General features: G+C 31.7%; 2 protein-coding genes across 4 annotated transcripts in view; one reads left to right on the plus strand and one right to left on the minus strand.

The window, feature by feature from the left end:
* Positions 1-1596: 1596 nt before the first annotated feature.
* Positions 1597-8752, minus strand: LOC111619803. Of its 2 annotated transcripts, XM_023361620.1 has the most exons (3): positions 7702-7801; positions 7401-7562; positions 1597-3155 (listed from the first exon to the last, which is right to left on the minus strand). In XM_023361620.1, exon 3 carries the CDS (start codon positions 3146-3148, stop codon positions 1661-1663), a length of 1488 nt encoding a protein of 495 aa, XP_023217388.1. In that variant the 5' UTR covers positions 3149-3155; positions 7401-7562; positions 7702-7801; the 3' UTR covers positions 1597-1660. The 2 variants fall into 2 exon arrangements, with proteins under 2 accessions (XP_023217388.1, XP_023217390.1); XM_023361622.1 differs by lacking the exons at positions 7401-7562; positions 7702-7801 and adding an exon at positions 8633-8752.
* An 810-nt stretch (positions 8753-9562) lies between these two features.
* Positions 9563-19745, plus strand: part of LOC111619804 (ribosome biogenesis protein NOP53-like) — a 49673-nt gene continuing 39490 nt past the window's right edge. Inside the window, exons 1-3 of one of the 2 annotated variants that reach the window (XM_023361624.1) lie at positions 9563-9742; positions 13477-13541; positions 15693-15786. In XM_023361624.1, the coding sequence (XP_023217392.1) occupies positions 9591-9742; positions 13477-13541; positions 15693-15786 (311 nt within the window). In that variant the 5' untranslated portion in view covers positions 9563-9590. The remainder of the gene's footprint in view (positions 9743-13476; positions 13542-15692; positions 15787-19745) is intronic. The other variant, XM_023361623.1, reaches the window with a different exon arrangement.

A 19745-nucleotide genomic window follows, 5' to 3' on the forward strand; every position in this document is an offset into this window, starting at 1 on the left:
CCCCATTATGTGAGGCTCTGGACAGGTCCGAACCCTCACTAAAATTCGCGTTAAAATAATTGTTTTAGAGAAAATAATATCGTAGTTAGAAATAGATTTTTATTTTATGAAAACGCGACGCTAACTTCTAGACAATAGAAGAATGTAAGTCCGTCGACCATTTCCGGTTGGAGATCGAATTAAACTTCGATTTTGACCTCTCCCGCGCCCCCCGAAAGGTTTCGAATTGTCTTCAGGTGACGAGGAGAGACCAATCGAAAAGGCGAATCTGAGAGAAAACAGATAAAACCCCGGAAATTCGAGGACGCAACGGCTTCTTCTCCCAAGTGACGGATCTGTTGTTGTTTGTGTCTCGCACCCATCTTCGTCTCCATCTCCCGACCTCGGATCGACATCTTTCCCTCAACGGAAGTCGACCGCATCGTCCCGGAGTCGTCGAGACGTGATGGAATGGTTCATTCACGAACAAGGGACACGCCTTCAAAATGGGACTATCTTGGAAAGGAGAAAAAGACCCACAGGCCGCAGCCGACGCAGAACTTCCAAGATCGCAGTAATCTTGTAAGCTTCTTTCGTGTTTAATAAACGGTTGTGTTGTTTGTAAACGAAGCATCTATCTCTGACTCAACTGCTTCCACATGTCGTTGATTGTTACCGCTCGGCAATCCAAACGGCAAGGGAGACGATGACGATACATATCACATATTATCGTTCGTCGAGATTTTTTTTATTTCTCCCCCCTCGGCCCCCACAATTATATAGAGTTTTATAAGCTTTATGATTTATTCCCCATTTGCACCTAGCACATTTTAGCAGCGTGTAGTTTATTTTATTGACCTTATCCAAGATGTAATTAATATGACAACGACATGTGGTTTCTATTCTCTTTTATTTTGTATGACGTTTCCGTTTACACGTGCATTAGCTTGTCAAAGTTTTTTGTGTCCTTTTGTGAAAATTAAAATTAATATAAAAATGAATATTATGACGTTGATTAATGATTATTTTTTAATTATTAACATTATTATTAAGTTCTTAAAATAAATTGTTCATTCGAATTCATTAAATTTTTATATTTTTAAATTTGTTAGCATAAAGTGCTCCATAATTTTGATGCTTCACAATATAAATAAGAATTATCAAAATTCAAAGGGCAGATAATGATGTATTTAGGGAAATTCGTTGTAAGTAAATTTGATAATTGAAAATCTATTTTAANGTAGACAAATTAATTTTTTTAAAAATAATTTTATTTTAGATTTGAATGGAGATATAATTTAGCTTGATAACTGTTAGTTGAAGTAAGAAAAACAGGCAATTTAGGCGTATCTCCGCCTATTTTTTCTTTTCTAGCCAATACAGTTACAGAATTAACGCTTCAAATACGAAAAATAGGTAGTTTGGACATATCTCCACCTATTTTTTTTCTTTCTAACCAATCACTGTTGCAGAAATAATGCTTCCAATCAATTTCCGCTGAAATCTTTTACAGCTGATAATTTCTGTATGAAGCAAAGAACTACCTATGTTCATATCTGCTTTTTATACTTAATTTTTATCATCTTTCAAGATATAAAGTATCTAATAACAGTTTATTTTAAATATCTAAAAAAAGGAATGCTCTTTTGCAAAGAATAAATTTAAATAACGTGTTATAGTATCATTCGTAATATTTAATTTGCACGTCCAAATTGAGAGCCTTAACGAGATTTCTAAGAATATTTATATCACGTAAACTTATAGAATCGCAATATAAAATATTAATTGTTTGCAAATCGCTTTCTGCCAGTAAAAGAAGCTGCAAACCGTTCACCGTCACACCGTACAAATCACTCATTTCGATCTCTCTTAATTGTTTCAAAGGATTCTTAAGTAAAACCTGATAAATAGTTTGATCGTTCCACCAATCGCACCAACCTATGAAAAGAGTTTGAAGATTGTGACATCCGGAAAGTAAATAGATGAGATTGTCACGAGTAATATAATTTGTTTCTTCTGGAAACAGTTTTAAACTTTTCAGATAAGTAAAAGGTTTGTTCTGTCCTTTACTATTTCTTAATTTTGTAAAACGCATACATTCGAATTCTTCCAACATAGGACAACAGTTATCGAGAAGACTTAAATCAATTTCATCTAACGAAATTTCTAAATGTGTGATTCTACTTCCAACTAATTCTAATACAGGAATTAGTCCATCCATAAATACATGGCCTGACATCTCAACATTGGTCCATGTAACAACTAAAGAAGTAAGATACCTTAAACCTTTTAGAGTCAACAAGGTTTCTGCATCTGCAACATTTATCCACAATTCATTAATGAGAGGACAGCAATGCACAACAGATTTCATCAATTCTTTGGTATGTGTTTCTCCGTCCAAATCGTCGTGATACAAACGTAAACCTAATGACGATTCTGGATTCAATTCGTGGAGTTTAACAATTGCTTCTGTTAGAAGAGGAATTTTAAATATTTCGAGATGTGGTAATCGTTGAAGCAAATAAATAATAGAATTAATTGTGATTTTTGGAGAATAGTTTCTATCGGTATCCACAACTATAACTTTCAATGGCAAAGGTTTAACAGTTAAAGTTCTCAGACCGTAATCGGTAATGTTCCAACCACTCACCTGTAGTTCTTCTAGATGAAAACACGAATTTCCAATTGTCTCTAAAACGTCGTCGTCTATTTTGCTGGAATATAATACTAAACGACGAAGATTGCGAAGTACTTTCATTGTTTTGATAAGTTCGTCGTTGTTCCATAAAATACATCCTTTCAAAGAGAGATCTACTATTTGTTCACCACAAACAGCTAGACGACGTAAAATTCTCTGGAAACCCAGGGGAATGCCTTTAAAGCTTTTAGAATCGGAATAATGTAACCACAACCGACGCAAATTACTACCAAGTAATTGCTCTAATTGAAAAAAATCAATACCAGAAGGTTGTTGCCAATGAAGAAGATCAATTAAATCTTCCATAATTGTTCCAGGACAATGAATAAAATAAGAATCACAATCAGTTTGTTTTAATGATTGTCCATCAGCTGATTCATCTGTATTTTTCATACTTAATCTTTCTATCAACAGAGCTAATTTTTCTAAACCCAAACGACGAAGCGAAATTGGTGTCTTTTGACGTGGCATAGTGCTCCTGTAATAATAATAATAATTATTATTCATTTTACCTCAAATTGTGATTTTACTCTTATATATTTATTGTAATTAACTTATCATTGTACCAAAATAAATATTAATATTACAATTTCATGCAAAAATAATTATCATAATTTATACTATTAATATTGATTATAAAAAATAATGATTATAAAAAATTGATATTGATTATAAAAAATAATAATTCGAGAATACGCAGATAAGATTTTTGATAAAAATTCATTTGAAAAATCTAATTAAAATCATTTACTGATTTTATAAATTACATATCCTCAAATTTCGGCACTTTTTCGTTCTTCCGAGGAACTACGATATCAATATTCATAATATTTGGTGTATAATATTGCACATAATCTACAATCACAATATTGATTAATTATATAAAAGAAAAATTAAAAACTAATAATTAAAGTATTCAATAAATAAACAAAAAATCATCCACCGAAAAATATTCCAAACATAATAAATCAAATAATGTAATAAAAGTCTAAACTAATATAAATTTTTTCAATGAAATTTTATTTTAATTTTCAGATTAAATTATCTAATTTATGTAAACCTGTTAGGAATATTTAAGCGTAAAAAATGCTTTGTGTAAAGTGCAATTTAATGTATAACACCAAGATTAACTAATTTCGTGTGTAAATTTTTAACAACATAATACAAGATAGTGACAATAGACCTTTGATTTAATGGACTTCAAATTTTACAGACAACCTTTAGAATATCTCTTTTTTAAATTCATGAATAGAGTAAATATATTATTTGTAGCATAAAATATCATTACAATGTACATTATAATGATATCTTATGCGTGCTTATATGTCGTAACATTTTAATACATCCTATACATTTATATTTGTTATGAATATACTGTACGTTTTTAAAATACATTTGATTTAATAGGCTTTTGGCAGTAATAAGACAACCCTACATCCAATTAGTGCATTAAACTGAAAATCTACTGTATTTCTAATTTAACAGAACAAAACTTGAAAAATTAAATGAATATAATTTACTAAAATATATTATCTAAAATTTAAGATATTTAAGATTGCAATATAAATCTAGTATTATCTTTCAAATGAATGGAAGATTTTCATTAAGTATTTTCATTATTCTTAGTAATAAGAACTCTTGATTAGAGTTTTCAGAGGTAAAAATTCAGTTTGAAGTTGTATATAATAAAAACACAAACGGGTGAATGCATGCATATCTATATACAATAAAACCTGTCTTAAATGGACTTCTACAAAACAGAAACCTACCTAAATGGGAAATAAATGACAAAACAGAATGACTTGCTGTATAAAATACTATTATAAGCTGAAAAACTGTCTAATGCAAAAATGAAGAATTTTTTGGAAATCAATTGAGTAACATAAACCGAATAAGCAGAATTTTAGGCATAATAGATGTTAAATTCTAAATCAGTGACAAACTAGTGCAACAACTTATGGCACGAGGTCCTAATATGTGGTTAAAGCCCACATACCAAATTACATTGCTAAGCCCAAGGCTTTAGCAACTTAATTTTATATCTGTTTTCTGCTTTGTGCTATTATGCAACCCTAATTATGCTGATAATCGTGACGGAACATTCAAACTAAATTTGACCAGTAAAAAAACTATATATTACAAGTTATATATAGTTTATAAATTACATATCCTCAAATTTCGGCACTTTTTCGAAATAATATACATCCAAATATTAAACTAAAACTGAAATAAACTAAAATAATATATTATTAGAATATATTATTTTAGTACCTAGTATACTTGTGGTTATTAGTATGTTGCTACTTGGCAGGCTTAAAGCCTACGACTCTAAGAAAATTTTTTCTGGCGTGTGGCCCGTCAGAAACCTAAGAAGTTCACTTGCAGCTTACATCCAAGAAAGGGTTGTTTGTCACTGTTTTAAATCATAATTAATGCTGTAACTTGTTGGTTCAGATCTTGGTTAACTTCTTAGAAACCAGAGTTACAATGTACCATTTTTATCTTTTGGTAAAAATGCTTTTTATTCTCTGAAAGTTAGTTGTAAAAATACAACACCATAGTTTTTTCGCAATTCTCCATGACAGTAATTATACAAATCTAATCTTCTAAAAAACAGAATTCTACTAAAATAGTACTGTCTATAGGAACTGTTCCACTCTCAGCACTGGGGTGAAATCAACATTGCACAATCTGGAACCTGTGACTGGCGCTCGATGTGTATATACTATATATCGCTGTTGACAAACATTTTCAAGCGATCCCTTCGCTCTTCTTCAGGTCGACTGAAATTCCCCAGACGGAGTGTATATTATTTGTTGGTATCAGATGTCGGTTCTAAGGGGGTGGGTCGCTAACCCTGTCTCTAGCCTGGCAATCATTGTTGGATGCCAACCCGCCGCTTCCTCCCCCACCATACAACCGCACATGCCAGAAACGACCCACCCCCTCGGAACCGACACCCGATCCCAACAAATAACATACACTCCGTCTGGGAATTTCAGTCGACCCGAAGAAGAGCGAAGGGATTGCTCGAAAACATTTGTTAACAGCGATATATAGTATATACACATCGAGTGCTGGTCACAGGTTCCAGATAGTGCAACGTTAATAGTACTGTCACGTTCTGTTTTAAATAGGTTCTACTATACGTGGTATATGTGAAACTATTAATCTAAAATGTTTATGGAAATTATTTTTATATCTTCAACACATTTTCATGCATGTCATATAAAAATTGAAAAATTCTACTATCTATTATCAATTATCATATTAAAATGATAAATAATTTATTAGTATACAACTGGAATTATCAGTTACAAATTAATAAATTCTTCTATTTTGACATTATTATAATTATTTTTCTTTGTAACTCTTAAAATTTTTAAAAATAGCATAAGAAAACATCCAAAATTATTTTAGAATAATAAATATGCATAATACATAATTTATGATTTGATAAATGAAAGAAGTATAAAGTTACATTATTTCTAATTTATATAACTTGTTAATTTTTCAAAAGTTATAATGATAATTATGCAGAAGCATTTGGCACATTATTAATCTAAAAATCTCTAAATATTTTTAAGGTAAATCTTAAAAATACTTATAGAAGTATCTTAGTTTATTGTTTCTTTTAAAGAACAATCAAAAATCTCTTGTACAGCAAGAAAGAACTGGAAACATAATTTCATATAATCTGTGGATAGTTTTAATACATCCTCTTTAGTTTGTATTTTGAATTTGATTATGATGTTATAATCTGTTAGTACTAATTAGTTTGCTTGTTTTAACGATGCTGTCAGAAAAATACGAAACATTAAGGTATTGGATACCGATAAATTTAATAAGCATTAGCAGAATTATAAAACGTATTGCATTACAACGGATCCGGCGGTCAAGAACGAACGACAAACGTACGGTTCATCCCTATTACGATCCTTATTATCCCGATTAGAGGAAAGTAAAGAGTAAACAAAGCAGAATTACTTTGCCGTTCAAGTTTTCGTCGTCACATCTTTTTTTATAAAAATGAAAAGTATAAAATTATAAATAACTTAGATTGCTCTTTACAAGAAAGTATACGAATCAATTTATTAATTGATAAATGCAGTTATCGTCCCAGATAAGATTACGTAGACCTAAAAATATTTCTGCGCCGTCATTAAGTTGTAAAACCGTAGTATATATGGAAATATGTCTAAATCTTAAGAAACAAATAATAATTTACAAATTACAATTAGAAATAATCTCGGGCGCGAGTATTTATTTCGTTTGAAAATATATGATTTTCTTTGCGGAACCGGGCACGCCATATTTACATTATCGTCGTCTTTAGCAGTGCGACTGTTATACAGTTGACCCTATAACACTGTTGATAATTGCATTTTATATGAACTCCACGTTGTACGAGTTACTTAGATTTTACAAATACGTCAACCGTTCACAGCCCGGCACACGTATTTGTAAAATCTAAGTGACTCGTACAACATGGAGTTCATATAAAACGCAATTATCAACAGTGTTATAGGGGGGGTCGACTTGTATTTAGACTATATTTGACCATTATATAAACAAAAAATTGCAGTCTAAAGCCTTACATACATTACACAAGACTTATATTATATATAAAGCTTATGTAATGTATTGTAATATTGCATAATGGGTGTTTTCTTAATGTATTTTTAGAATTTGGTCTGTAAATCACTTAAAAATGGTCACTTACTATTAAAATATATTTGTAAGAGAAATAAATATGCGGCTAGAGATATTTCGTTGTTGGGATATTGGCTTAAGGCCTCGATAAACAAGCGAAAGGTTGGAATGATCTGTCGGCATCAAATAAATCAAGCGACCAATTCTTCATCCATCATCACGATATGCAATACTAATTTAAAAACAAATAAATAAAAATTAAATGGAAATGTTTTATAAAGTTTTCAATGAATGAAAAAGAAATAAATGCATTTGTATAATAAGGTAACGTTATTAATTAATAAACAAACTATAAATGTAAAACATATTACATGTAAACAATCTTGGAGAATACGAAGAGAAGAGAGAAAATTAACAACACTACACTAGATGGCGTTAAATTAAAATGTGTTATAGGGACTCGAAAACGCAAGATGGCGCCGGGTGATGTTTTGATTGGTTTCAATTAGGGGAAGAGTAAATGAGTGTGAAAAATTAATTAATTAATTTTTTTACTGTTGGAAAATTGGATAGTAAAAATAATACCATCTCGAACAGAAGAGAAGTGCGACATCGTCTTCACACCTGTCTGATTTCAGACCGACAGGGGGAGTGTCGGGTAGATACACCCTCCATAAATCCCGAATCTAGGCGAGACGTCTGTCACTCGATACCGGTGAATCTACGAGACAAACGCCTACCGATCGGCAGCACGCCACTATCGACCCGTGACCAGAGGGTCGGCACGTGTTTAGTGTCGGGATGACACCACCGTGTCTAGGTTGATACGGAAGCCGAGACGGCGTGTTGATTCGGATTAGAACGTAGGTCACGCGGGCGATCGAATTCTGGATGGAGGACTGAGAGACAGTCCGACGGATGTAAAGTACTCAGATACGACTAAGTTAACTACTAAATAACCGTTTATCCTATCCACAGGTTATCCGTAAATTAGAACACGGAAAAATGAGTGGTCCGATCGGAGAACTGGCGACGATTGCCTAAACCTGCAGTTCCTTGCTATATTCAACTGATGAAATCGAGACAATAGGTCGGGAGGTTATGAGAAAACGTCGCTTTTACTGCTGAGAACTTAAAACATAACACTCACAAACTCAACATGCAAATTACAAGCGCAACGGGGATGGCATCCACATCGACGGAAAACCATCTCAAACGCATCACACTAACACAACAAAATCTTAAACATTTCCACGACCAGAACAAAACGGACATACCTGACCGTGAAACAAACTGCTTTACCTGAAATCCTGCAACTCCGAACCATTAACGACACACCCATACAGCTAACGATAACAAAAGGTTTCTACGCCAAAAGTATCTTAATGAAGAGAATCCCATAGACTATAGCGCTCACGAAATAGCTGAGCAACTTGGGGAAGACGACTTCATCCCACTTAACATACAACAATTCAAACGGATACTAGACGGCAATTGTTTAGCCACAAGCATAGTCAAAATCGCTCCTAGCCAACAACATATCAGAGCTCATACGCCTTTTCCTTACCAACAGTATCGAACCGTGAACGCTTACGGCAATGCCACAATTGCGGGCGATTCGGTCACACAAAACCCTAACTGTAAAAGTGACCATCGATGCAAACAATACGGTGACCCACATGCCGAAATGTCCCGCTCGGCGGAAACCTCGACACGCATCGACTACGGCGAAGCGCACCACTATACAGCAGAACTTGTTCACGCTACGTTAAGGCCACCGCCATCATACAATAACAACGCACACGCAACAACACCCCCAAAGAAACTCTCATAGCAATCGGATCCACACAAAAAATACCACGTCCTACCGACCGCTTTCGATCCTTACCACCCAGCCAATTTCTTGGCACCAAGATTTTATACAGAAAAGCTCCAGGAAATGAAAAAAGTTATTTGTAACCCTTTGTAACGAAATAAGGTACAAGTCGACCCCCCTATAACACTGTTGATTATTCTGTTTTATATGAATTCCATGTTGTACGAGTCACTTAGATTTTACAAATACGTGTGCTGGGCTGTGAACGGTATTAGTTATTTATTCCTTACAAATTAATTAATAAAATATTTCACGCATTATTAAAATGCGAAATTTTAACTCTACAAAATTAATGTAGTAATAATTAAAGAGATTTCTAAAATTTATATGTAGACTTTTGGGCGGTTATTTTTACGTAAATAACGATATTCGGCCTTTTGTAAAATGGAGGTTAAACACGTGGGCAAGATGGAAGTTACTAAGAAATCCTCGAAAGTACGATTTAGTAAAAATAAGAAGAAAGGCTGGAAGAAGCATTGCAATATCGATGATGTCGACGAATTCTTGGAAGATAAACGATTAGAAGAAAGATCTGGGTAAAAAATTCTTAACTTACAATATTCCTTCGTCACTACATAATAATCAATTTTCTCGAACATGTTTTGACGGAATTTTATTCAAGTGGTCGAAAATTGATTATTATTCATCTGTCAAGTCATATTAAATCATATATCTATTGATATATTGTAATTTATTACATTGCAAAGTAAAATATTAGGTACCAATATTTCTGTATTTAATTAAATGTTGTAAATCACTCGTGTCCTGGTCAAACTTTACCTACGTGCACCGTCACGGCCGCACAATTGGGACCCACATTTTAACCTAACCTAACGTATTATTGGTAATTTATTAGAATATGTTTGGTTAGAACGTGGGTCCCCACCGTGCGGCCATGACGGTGCACGTAGGTAAAGTTTAACCCGTGTCCTTAGCTAAAATTACAAGTTATTAAAAACAACAATATTCTGTTATCATTGAAGAAAAAGAACACTTATTTGTAATTTAGTTTAATTCCTTAAGTTTTGACATTTAATGAATTCACTTTTTATTGAAAATTAGACTTTACTACTGTATTCAAAAATAGAAAAGACTTACACCACTGTCAATCTAAGAGACTGAAATAGTAACATTAAAATTTTTTCTGGAATAACCTCATATGCGGCTGCTGTTTTTAATCATTTTATCTTTAGCTTGAGATACCAAAAATACTTTTGTGGCTTAGCTTTGCTATAATCTGCTTTATTAATAGATTTTAACAGAATCCTGTGCCTTCTCTAAATTTGTGTATCATAATTTGTGCAATTTATTTCAGTAAAATAATTAGAAAATTACTTGTAAGTTACTTAATTTTGACTTTATAAACAAAATGCAAACCTGTTTACATACCATATATTAAAATTGCAACAGTATGTTTACTGTTCTTTGCTTTAGCCAACTTTACAGCTACATTTTGCTGTACATTCATACACATATTTTGACAATTTTATTGAAATTTTGTGAAGATTTCTATATAATTTGCTTGCTTGTAAACATTATCTAACAATTGTAATTTCATTCTCATTTTATGCTGTTATTCCACATAATGATATATGATCAGCATTAAAAATTGTTTTATCTTCTGTTATGGGTCTCAAATTATCTACAAAACTTATTATGTCACTTATATCTTGTTTAGTTCCATTTTAAATGTAAATACTTTGAAAACAATCAAGGTGTTGCCGTCTATATTAGGTCATTTTGACTGCCAATAAAGATATGCGCTGAAGAACTTGGGTTTAGATTAGCAACCCTATGAATTTTTCATGGGAAGTCTGTCGTGGATATGTTGCATCTGCTATCCCGCAGCATCTGGTGGTCTCCATTGTAGGCTTAGTCAAATACGTAAATCTGGAAAAAAGGCTCAAGGAGTGTTGTAAATAGCTTTTCATGTGCCCTGTGCAAGATTTTAGTTTGGTCTCCCCCTTTTTTTCGGAAAAAAATATGACATAAATGGTTGGTGAACTTTTACGTTTAACCAAAAACTTCATAGAATTGCCCCATGGTGGCAAAATTTAAAATGTGTAAATAATAACAACACTGATCAATTTTTGATACCCCACATCAGGGTCCTGTGCTTGTGCACCCATTGCACTTGAGAGAAAGAATGGAAAAAATGAGAAATTAAATTATGTATGATTTTTTTTAGGTAAAATTTAACTTTTCTGGTATTTTTGTAAAATTTTAATATGTAAAGTGGGATGTTATCTAAGCAGGATTTTCAATAGATAGTATGGGAGTTAGGATTTGACTATAATTCAGGACACTAAACTACAAAGGCTTCAGATGAGACCGCTGGCTAACTGTAATAGTGAGATGGAAATGTTTAAGACTTTTGACAGAGCTAATACTAACACGATTTATATGTTATATAACTATGTTAAACAATTTATTAAATGATAATTGTGACAAAATATTAATGTAATTTATAGATCAGAACGCCCTTGTAACAGGCAAAAGCCTTTTACGATAAATAAAGATATTATTATTATTATTATTATAATTCAGGACACTGTACAAACCAGAACATTTGACAGTTCTGGTTGGATGATAAATATAAACTATTAACTTTTGAGAAATAAGGCTAAAATAAAAGTTAAAATTAATTTATTAAAGTTGTGTGGACATTTTTGAGAGGATGATTAGAATTATGAATTTTTAGTAACTATTATCATTACTAATATAAAAGTCATCATTTGTATGTGTGTATGAATTATAACTCCTTCAATTTTTGTCCAATCCAGATGAAATTTTGGTTATATTTGTTTTATGTTCCGATGGAAAGTATGAGCTACTTATTTTGTGAAAATATTAGCTATATAATGAACATTTTTATCAATTTGAGATCATGATTGCACTTACATTGCAGTGACGTCAGTGACTTTGTGACATTCATTCTTGATGAAGAAATTTTCCTAAGTTGCATCTTTAAATATTTTGGCAAATGGTGTATTTTAAACATACTTCATTAAATTTAAACTTTAAAAAAAAGATAGCCTCATTGTGTCACTTCTACAACAGTTTTTAAAAATCTTTTCACAGTGACCATGTGACATTCTATTATACAATCGAAAGTAACAATCTAATGAGCCCATTATCCAGAAAGTATTAATGCTCATCTAACCAACTAACTATATATACAATTCATCTTTATTCTGTCAACATGGAATTAAGAAATGGCTTTATCAAGGGCTTCAGAAACATGATCACAACGATGATCATCAAAACAATATTAAGGTGTTTATTACTAAAGGAAGACAGCAAGGAAATCTTTTAAAAGACAAAAGTGTTTGATCAGAATGTAGTATATAAAGTAATTTTATAAAGAAAGATTTTAATATTGTTTTAAAGGTCTAAAACTATTTGTGTAAGTGAATTCTCTATAACCACCGTGGACAAATGTGGCTCCTGCCGAAAGTGTTAATTTCTGCTTTTTATTATTATTTTTACAATTTTATTTCCACAATTTTGTGAAAATATATTTATTAAAAAAATTCAATATTTGTTTTATGTTATATTTATATTACATAATAAAATCGCAGTACAGAACTGCGGTACAGAATAAAAAAGTACAGAACTGCGGCTCCCACGCATTTTGCAAAACCTACATTTCGGCTCCCACCTAACTCTTGCTTGCCCACCCCTGGTATAAACTAATTCATTTGTAGAAATATTAATAACTCTTGAATTTCTTGAAATCTCTACTCTTCTCAATTCTTCGATCCCTACTTTCTCGTAAAAAGTATTCCGTCATGCTTGACGGGGGAATTTCTAGTTTAATATATTTGCACAATTTAACATATTTAATAAATAAAATGTTCAAGGTATTTTTATTAAATTTGAATTTATAAAAAAGTTTTTGGCAAAAATGATTCAATGTAGTGTTAGCTTTCAATTTTAATTTAGGGAACATGAAATGACCAGTTGGGGCCCCCTGTTCTCCAAAGAAAAATTTACTTTGAAAAGGAGACAATTTCAGTCAATTTTGGAAATCCGAGAGGCTATACAGAAAACTAAACAGCATTCCAAAAACATTCTTTCACGAAGGAATAAGTAAATTACTGGAGCATGCAAAAATTTGTATAGATCATGGAGGAATGTATTTTGAAGGCTAACACTAAATTGGATAATTTTTGCTTTATAAATTTGTGCCCTGAAGTTTTTAGGTTCATCTTGCATTGTAGTTTGACTATGAAAAATGTTTTAAATTAAATGGTTTCTTTTTTTATAGTGGTCCTGTATCAGAAAAACCAAATAATGAAATATTTTTCATTGATAAGGATAAAGAATTTAAAGGTAAGTTTGAGTGTAGAATGATACAATATATTAATTTTTCAAATAAAATATTATATTTCAATAACTAATTAATAAATAATAAATATATATTTAATAACATTGCTTGAAAATATTAACTGATGTCTATAAATGTAATTATCTAGTAAACTCCATTGTAAATGTTATGAAAACTATACAATAACAAAATTATAATTTTTCATCTTTCTATGTGTTTGTCTTTATTTCATTACTTAGATGTTTTGTTTACTATATAATGTATATTTTTTATTAGTACAGTAGAGCCTCGAAAACTCGGTCTAATGTGGACCGAAGGGTGGCCGAGTTTGTGAAAATGCCGGGTTATCGGGAATGGGGTTAAAAAAAGAATAAGTATGAGTGTTTCTTCAGAAAATACTGTACTGTACTTGTATGTATTGTTTACTTGAGAATACAACAGATACCCTTGAACAAAGGAAAAGTATGTCTTTTATGAAGGCATAGAGCCTTTACTACATGAAAATGAAAATTAATGAATACACTGTACAGTAATTTACCTGATAAGACAGACCTCAGAAAAATACTTTATGAGGCATAAAGCTATCTTTATCATGAAAATGAATTAACTAAGGATTTTTTTGCTCTGCCAGGGTGTGGCTGAGTTATCCGGAGTGCCGAGTTTTCGAGGCTCTACTGTATAATGAATATATTATATTAATATTTCTTTTATATTTGGAAAATTGATTATAGTTGCATTTTGAATCTTTAAAATGTTTTGATTTAAATTGTGTTAAGAACATCAATGAATGACTTATTTTTGTATATCAAACAACAGGAAAGAAAATGTATAGCTTTTTTAAAAAACTAAAAAATTTTAAATTGCAAATTAAATTTAATTACATAGTTTAATTATTGAGTGAGTTTTTGCTCTTGACAATTGACATAACTGTTGCAATGAATGCTGAAACCATTGTATTGTCCAAACAATATGATGTATGCAGACATTAAGGTAAGATTCAAGCTCTGAATGCGGGATTTCACACTCATCTAGAATTTTGGACTCCCATCATGAACAAAAAAATCAAAGAAACCATACCTGTATGTGCGACTCTTTGTGAGATATTTGCCTCCTGTACCTCGGTATACGTCTGCTTTAGAATACGTCCAATTTGGAATATGTCCTGTTTGGACAAAACAAATTTTGCTCGGTATACGACTTGTTCAGTATACGACTTAATTCAATTATATGCGCCATCTGTAAACAAGTAGCACTATCGGTGTAGTAGGCCAGACTAAACTTCGCGCTGCCACAGTTTATAACTTTGTTAAATTTCTTCTGATTTTAATTTGTAAGTAAAATTTTATTAGTTTTATTAATGATGAATTGCAAAAAGGCAAATGAAAAGCAAAGGAGATTGTTTAGAAATATGAAAGTGGTATGCGTGTTTGAGACTTAACTGTTGCATACCGTATTCCGAGAACGATGATATGAACAATCGTGAAAAATAAAGACATTATTAAATCTGCTAACGTTGCGAAAGGGGTTAAATCAATTTCTAAACAGAGATAGAGGATATTAGATCATATGAGAAATTGCTTTTGCTTTGGATAACTGAAAAACAGTGTGCTGGCGACAGCGTATCAGAACTGACATTAGAAATCACTTGAAATGTGCGAAACATAAGGCAAACCTAGTAGCAACAGAAGCAATTATTTGTGAGAAAGCTAAAAAGATACATGCTGATCTCATGAAGAATCAACCAGGAATTAGCCAGGATAGCGAGGTGTTTAAAGCCAGCCATTTTTTTTACATAAGAACGGATTAATCGTTTTTACATTACTTCTTATGGGAAAGGTTGGTTTGGTATACATCCTATTCGGTATAAGTCCAAACACCAGGAACGGATTAAGGTTGTATACCGAGGTTCCACTGTACCAATTTTTTTCTTCTCATATATATCTATTATTTTACTTTTTCACATTTTTCAAAAATATTTTTAGTATATGGAAAAACACAATAACTTACTTTTTATTTATATTTTTTTAACATTAAATTGACACTTAAAATATTCTGTCTTCCATTTTATATATATTTTTTACTGCTAATGAATAATAACAAGTAAAATTATATGTAATACAGAATATGAAACTAATATCATTACATTATTTTCCCAGTTAAAATACCCAACAAGAAAAAGGATATTTTAGATGATTTAAAATGCTTTTCTGCCTTAAAAAATCCATCTAAAGTTCTTCCACCAATTCACGTGTAAGTAGTTATTTTTTAATTCAAAATTGTCATTATTTTTAGCATTTGTATTTAATAAATATATGTATTCTACAACCACTAACTGGCATGAAAATTCCAAACTAATATTGGCAAACGCTTTCGATGCCCCTCCTGGGCTCTTCTTCAGGCCAAATTTAACGTACTGGATTCTTAATTCGAATGTTTTAAAATAAGAACGTGCTCAGTTACTAGAAGTTCAAATAAGGAAGGTAATCACGTGCCTTTCCGAATTATAATTTCTTTATAATTTATATTCGTGGAGATATGTTGTGCGCATCTTATAATAAACTGTTGTCATTTGTATTTATTTAAGTGCAATGGACAAATGAAAGAAATAGATTTTATTTAATACTAACAGTAGTATTATGTTTTAGCAACGGAAAATTCTGTAGAATCCAATACTTTCTGAAGTAAGTTGCTAAGAAAACTTTTCCTTTCCAACGGTCTTTCTACTATTCTTCTTTAGCTTAAATGATGATATCACTCATTCTTGACTATCGTAGATAAACCGAAAACAATAATTGTTGAATGATAATAAATTTGATTTCTACTGTTATTATTAAATAAAACATTGTAGAACACTCGTTTAAAAGCTTGTATCTTTCTAGCACTGTGTAAAATTAAAGATCAAGCGAACCTCGTGCCAGAAAGCACAAGATTTTAAACTAGTATCCTAAATATTAATAACTTCTGTAGAGACAATCTTTAGACGAAGACAACAGTTTGGTTTTAAGTGGGTGCTTATATATTTAGCATGCACCATGGTTTTCTACCTTCTAACGGTGTCCTTCATTTTTCATTTCGACAGAAACTATAACCTAAAGTAAACCACAGTGGTGTGTCGTCCATGGAAGCTGTGGAAGCACCGCTTCCCTGTATTTTCTAAAATATAAATATACATTGTGCGATTATTTTCATATTTTGACGTACTTTGAATTAATTAAAATTAATTTTTTTTATTATAACCGCATTATTTATTTTATTACAAATTTATATACATGTGAAAAACACTGATAAGATTGAACTCGACTTCCAGGGGCAATCAGTTAATTGTGAGTCAGACTGATGCACGATTAACTGATTGCCCCTGGAAGTCGACTTCTTACAGAAACACAGCTTTCCTATCATCAAATGTCATGGCACGCTGCTGGTAAACCATGAGCAAGGCAAAGTGCACACTTAGGGAGGGCTGGTTTCTTAAAACTAACTCAAATAGTTCTGTAGGTTGTCTGACTCAAAGCTTTTCTGCATGTTGTGTGCTTCCAACATCAGTGTATCTAGTAAAGACTTCCGTGCAATCTTCCAACATTCAAGCTATGAGAAACATATAAACAAATGCTATGAAGCATTTGGTTACAACCAGTTAAAACCCGTCACGCGCATGCTCATTTGAATATAAATTGCACACCCGCAGTCAACCTGGCACCAAATTAAAAAAATTAATTTGTAAATATTTAACGTTGAAAAACTGCCATTTTCACTTTAATCTAGCGTTTCGATATGTTTCGAGTCAAACTTAGTCAAAAAAATATTTAATTTATTTATAATTTATTGAAGATTTTAATTTTTTAATACTAGAAGGTAATTAGCATAAATTACATGGCGTCATGTTTCATCTTTGTTCCCTTTCAGATTTATTGTCCTAGATATGTGCTGACATTTGTTTTTACTTCTACTGAAGTTTAGGCTTTTATTTGAACCTCGACCGTTTGCTTACACAAAATTACATCATTTACTTATTGATGTCATTTTTTTAAATTCCACAGGATTGTATTATTTTTCAAATTCAGGATAGTAAAGCTTTGTATATTTTCTCTCGTGAAAGTACTGTAATACACTCTGCTGATCCCCCACTGTGAAGGACAACAAACTGCTAATCGTTTTATTACTTTTTCATAAAATTCTTTCTCTGTCGGATGTGGGGTCGAATGATTAACAAATTATTTTATTGTATTCAGGGGAATGTTTTCTTTTAGATTTGACAACTAGCATTGCCAGTAATGAATTCTGTAATTTTATTTTTAATCATTTAAAAAATATTGATAAAATTACCAAATAAATGTTTGGGTCACAATTACTAAATGGTATTGCTATGTAATGAACATAAATTTTAATTGTTTCATATCATGCAACTGATTGAGAGACAGCAGGGATAACACTGAAGCCAAGAAATTGCCGCATTGTCAAAACAGCTGCGATAACTTATTTGAAATGAATTGGGATTGATCCTGTCATTGAAACCAGGAGAAAAAGATAGAATGTACAGCATTATGGTAAAGGTTAAATATTGTATATTGTTATGTGTAACAATTGTGACTTAATAAAATAACAATTGTGAGAGTATAGCATGCTACGAGAAAATTTACTGCAGGTGGTGGTAAGTTATTGGTTTTTGTAAAATTTCTCTGGAAAAAAGATCACAAGTTTAAAAACTACTGTGGGAATCGCTTCAGAACATATCAGTTGAGGAATACTAGAAAGCCTGCAGTTCAACTGTTATTTATTTTTGAGATATTTAATAAAAAAAAATGCCATGTATTTGCTGGATACATACGTGCCTAGATGCGAGTTAATAAACAAAAATTTTTAAATTTATATATTACAGTCTCTCTGCATTTTTACATTAATAAAATTAAAAAAATACAAAAATTATATGGGACATGGTGTCATAAAACTATATAAAATTATTAAAAAATACCAATGGAAAAAATTAAATTATTTCCAGGTCAAATTAGAATTCTTTAGAAGTTATTTGCTTTAAAATAACACAATTATAAGCACTTATTTGACCAGAAGAATTCTGATTGGATGCCAAAATACCCAACCGTCACTAAAGTAGTCAAAGGGTTGTTGGCTCTCAATCATGGCAATGCAGATGTTGAAAAGGGTTCTCCATTTCTAGATGGATTCTGACAGAAGACAGAGCTTCTGTCGGAATGAATGATGAATTCATTGTTGATAATAAAAGATGGACGCTTTGTATATAACAATAATGCCTTTTTGGTGTCAATGACACAATGACAAAGAAGTTACTTGGGTTGGCCCACAATGCATATGCTACTTACAAGGCCTTTTTGGACTAAGCAAAGTGAACTGAAAAAAGAAGGAAAGCAAAAAAGAAAATAAAATAAAGGCACTTGAACAGGAGAGAGAGAAAATTGATACTCTTGAAGTTGAGCTGAAGGGGAAAAAAAAAGAAATGCAAAGGAAAACGAGGTCTAGAATTTTCAAAGAAGCCACTAATAGACTATGAAATGCTGTTGAGAAAAATAACATTGAAGAGATACGTCTTGCCCAAGAGCTATTGGAAGGTGCAAAGAAAATTCAGTGCGATGAAGAGGAGAAAACAAGAGAAGTGCAGAAACCGCAGCATGACTTAAACAAAAGAAAATCTTTTTTTAATTACAAGTTTTTTAAACAAGAAATCAAAAAATATACCTTGAAATAAATGGCATTTCAAATTTGTTACTCTTCCATTTCCTTTGCTGTATAACAGTAGGAACTCCATACTGGGCACATGAAAACTTAATGCAGGCCCGTTCTGGCTTAATGCAGTCTTACCGGTTACTTTTCTGGAGTATAAACTCAGCCTAACTATTTTCATATTTAATTTTTTAAGTCCACTTAATAATCAATCTAATATCATATGCAATGTTATTGAATACAAAATGTGCATATGTTTGTGTGTTTTTTTAATAACGCCTCTTTTAGTTCACTTTAACACTTTTATCTTTTTTCAGTGTGAACTCTCTTTTCTTACTTTTTTTTCACTGCCATGACGCTTTAAGCCCTGCCATTTCCAAATAGTTTCATTTTGTTAATTAAATGTAAAACTAAAACATTTTAAAATACAGTGGTGCCTCTTATAACGTACTTAATCCGTTCCAGGTGCACGTCCATTAAGTGAAAAGTCCGTTATACGAAACGCATTTTCCCAT

This window comes from Centruroides sculpturatus, unplaced genomic scaffold, assembly GCF_000671375.1.
Source record: "Centruroides sculpturatus isolate CEXI.00-Female unplaced genomic scaffold, Cexi_2.0 scaffold178, whole genome shotgun sequence".
In the NCBI taxonomy this organism is placed as follows: Eukaryota; Metazoa; Arthropoda; class Arachnida; order Scorpiones; family Buthidae; genus Centruroides; species Centruroides sculpturatus.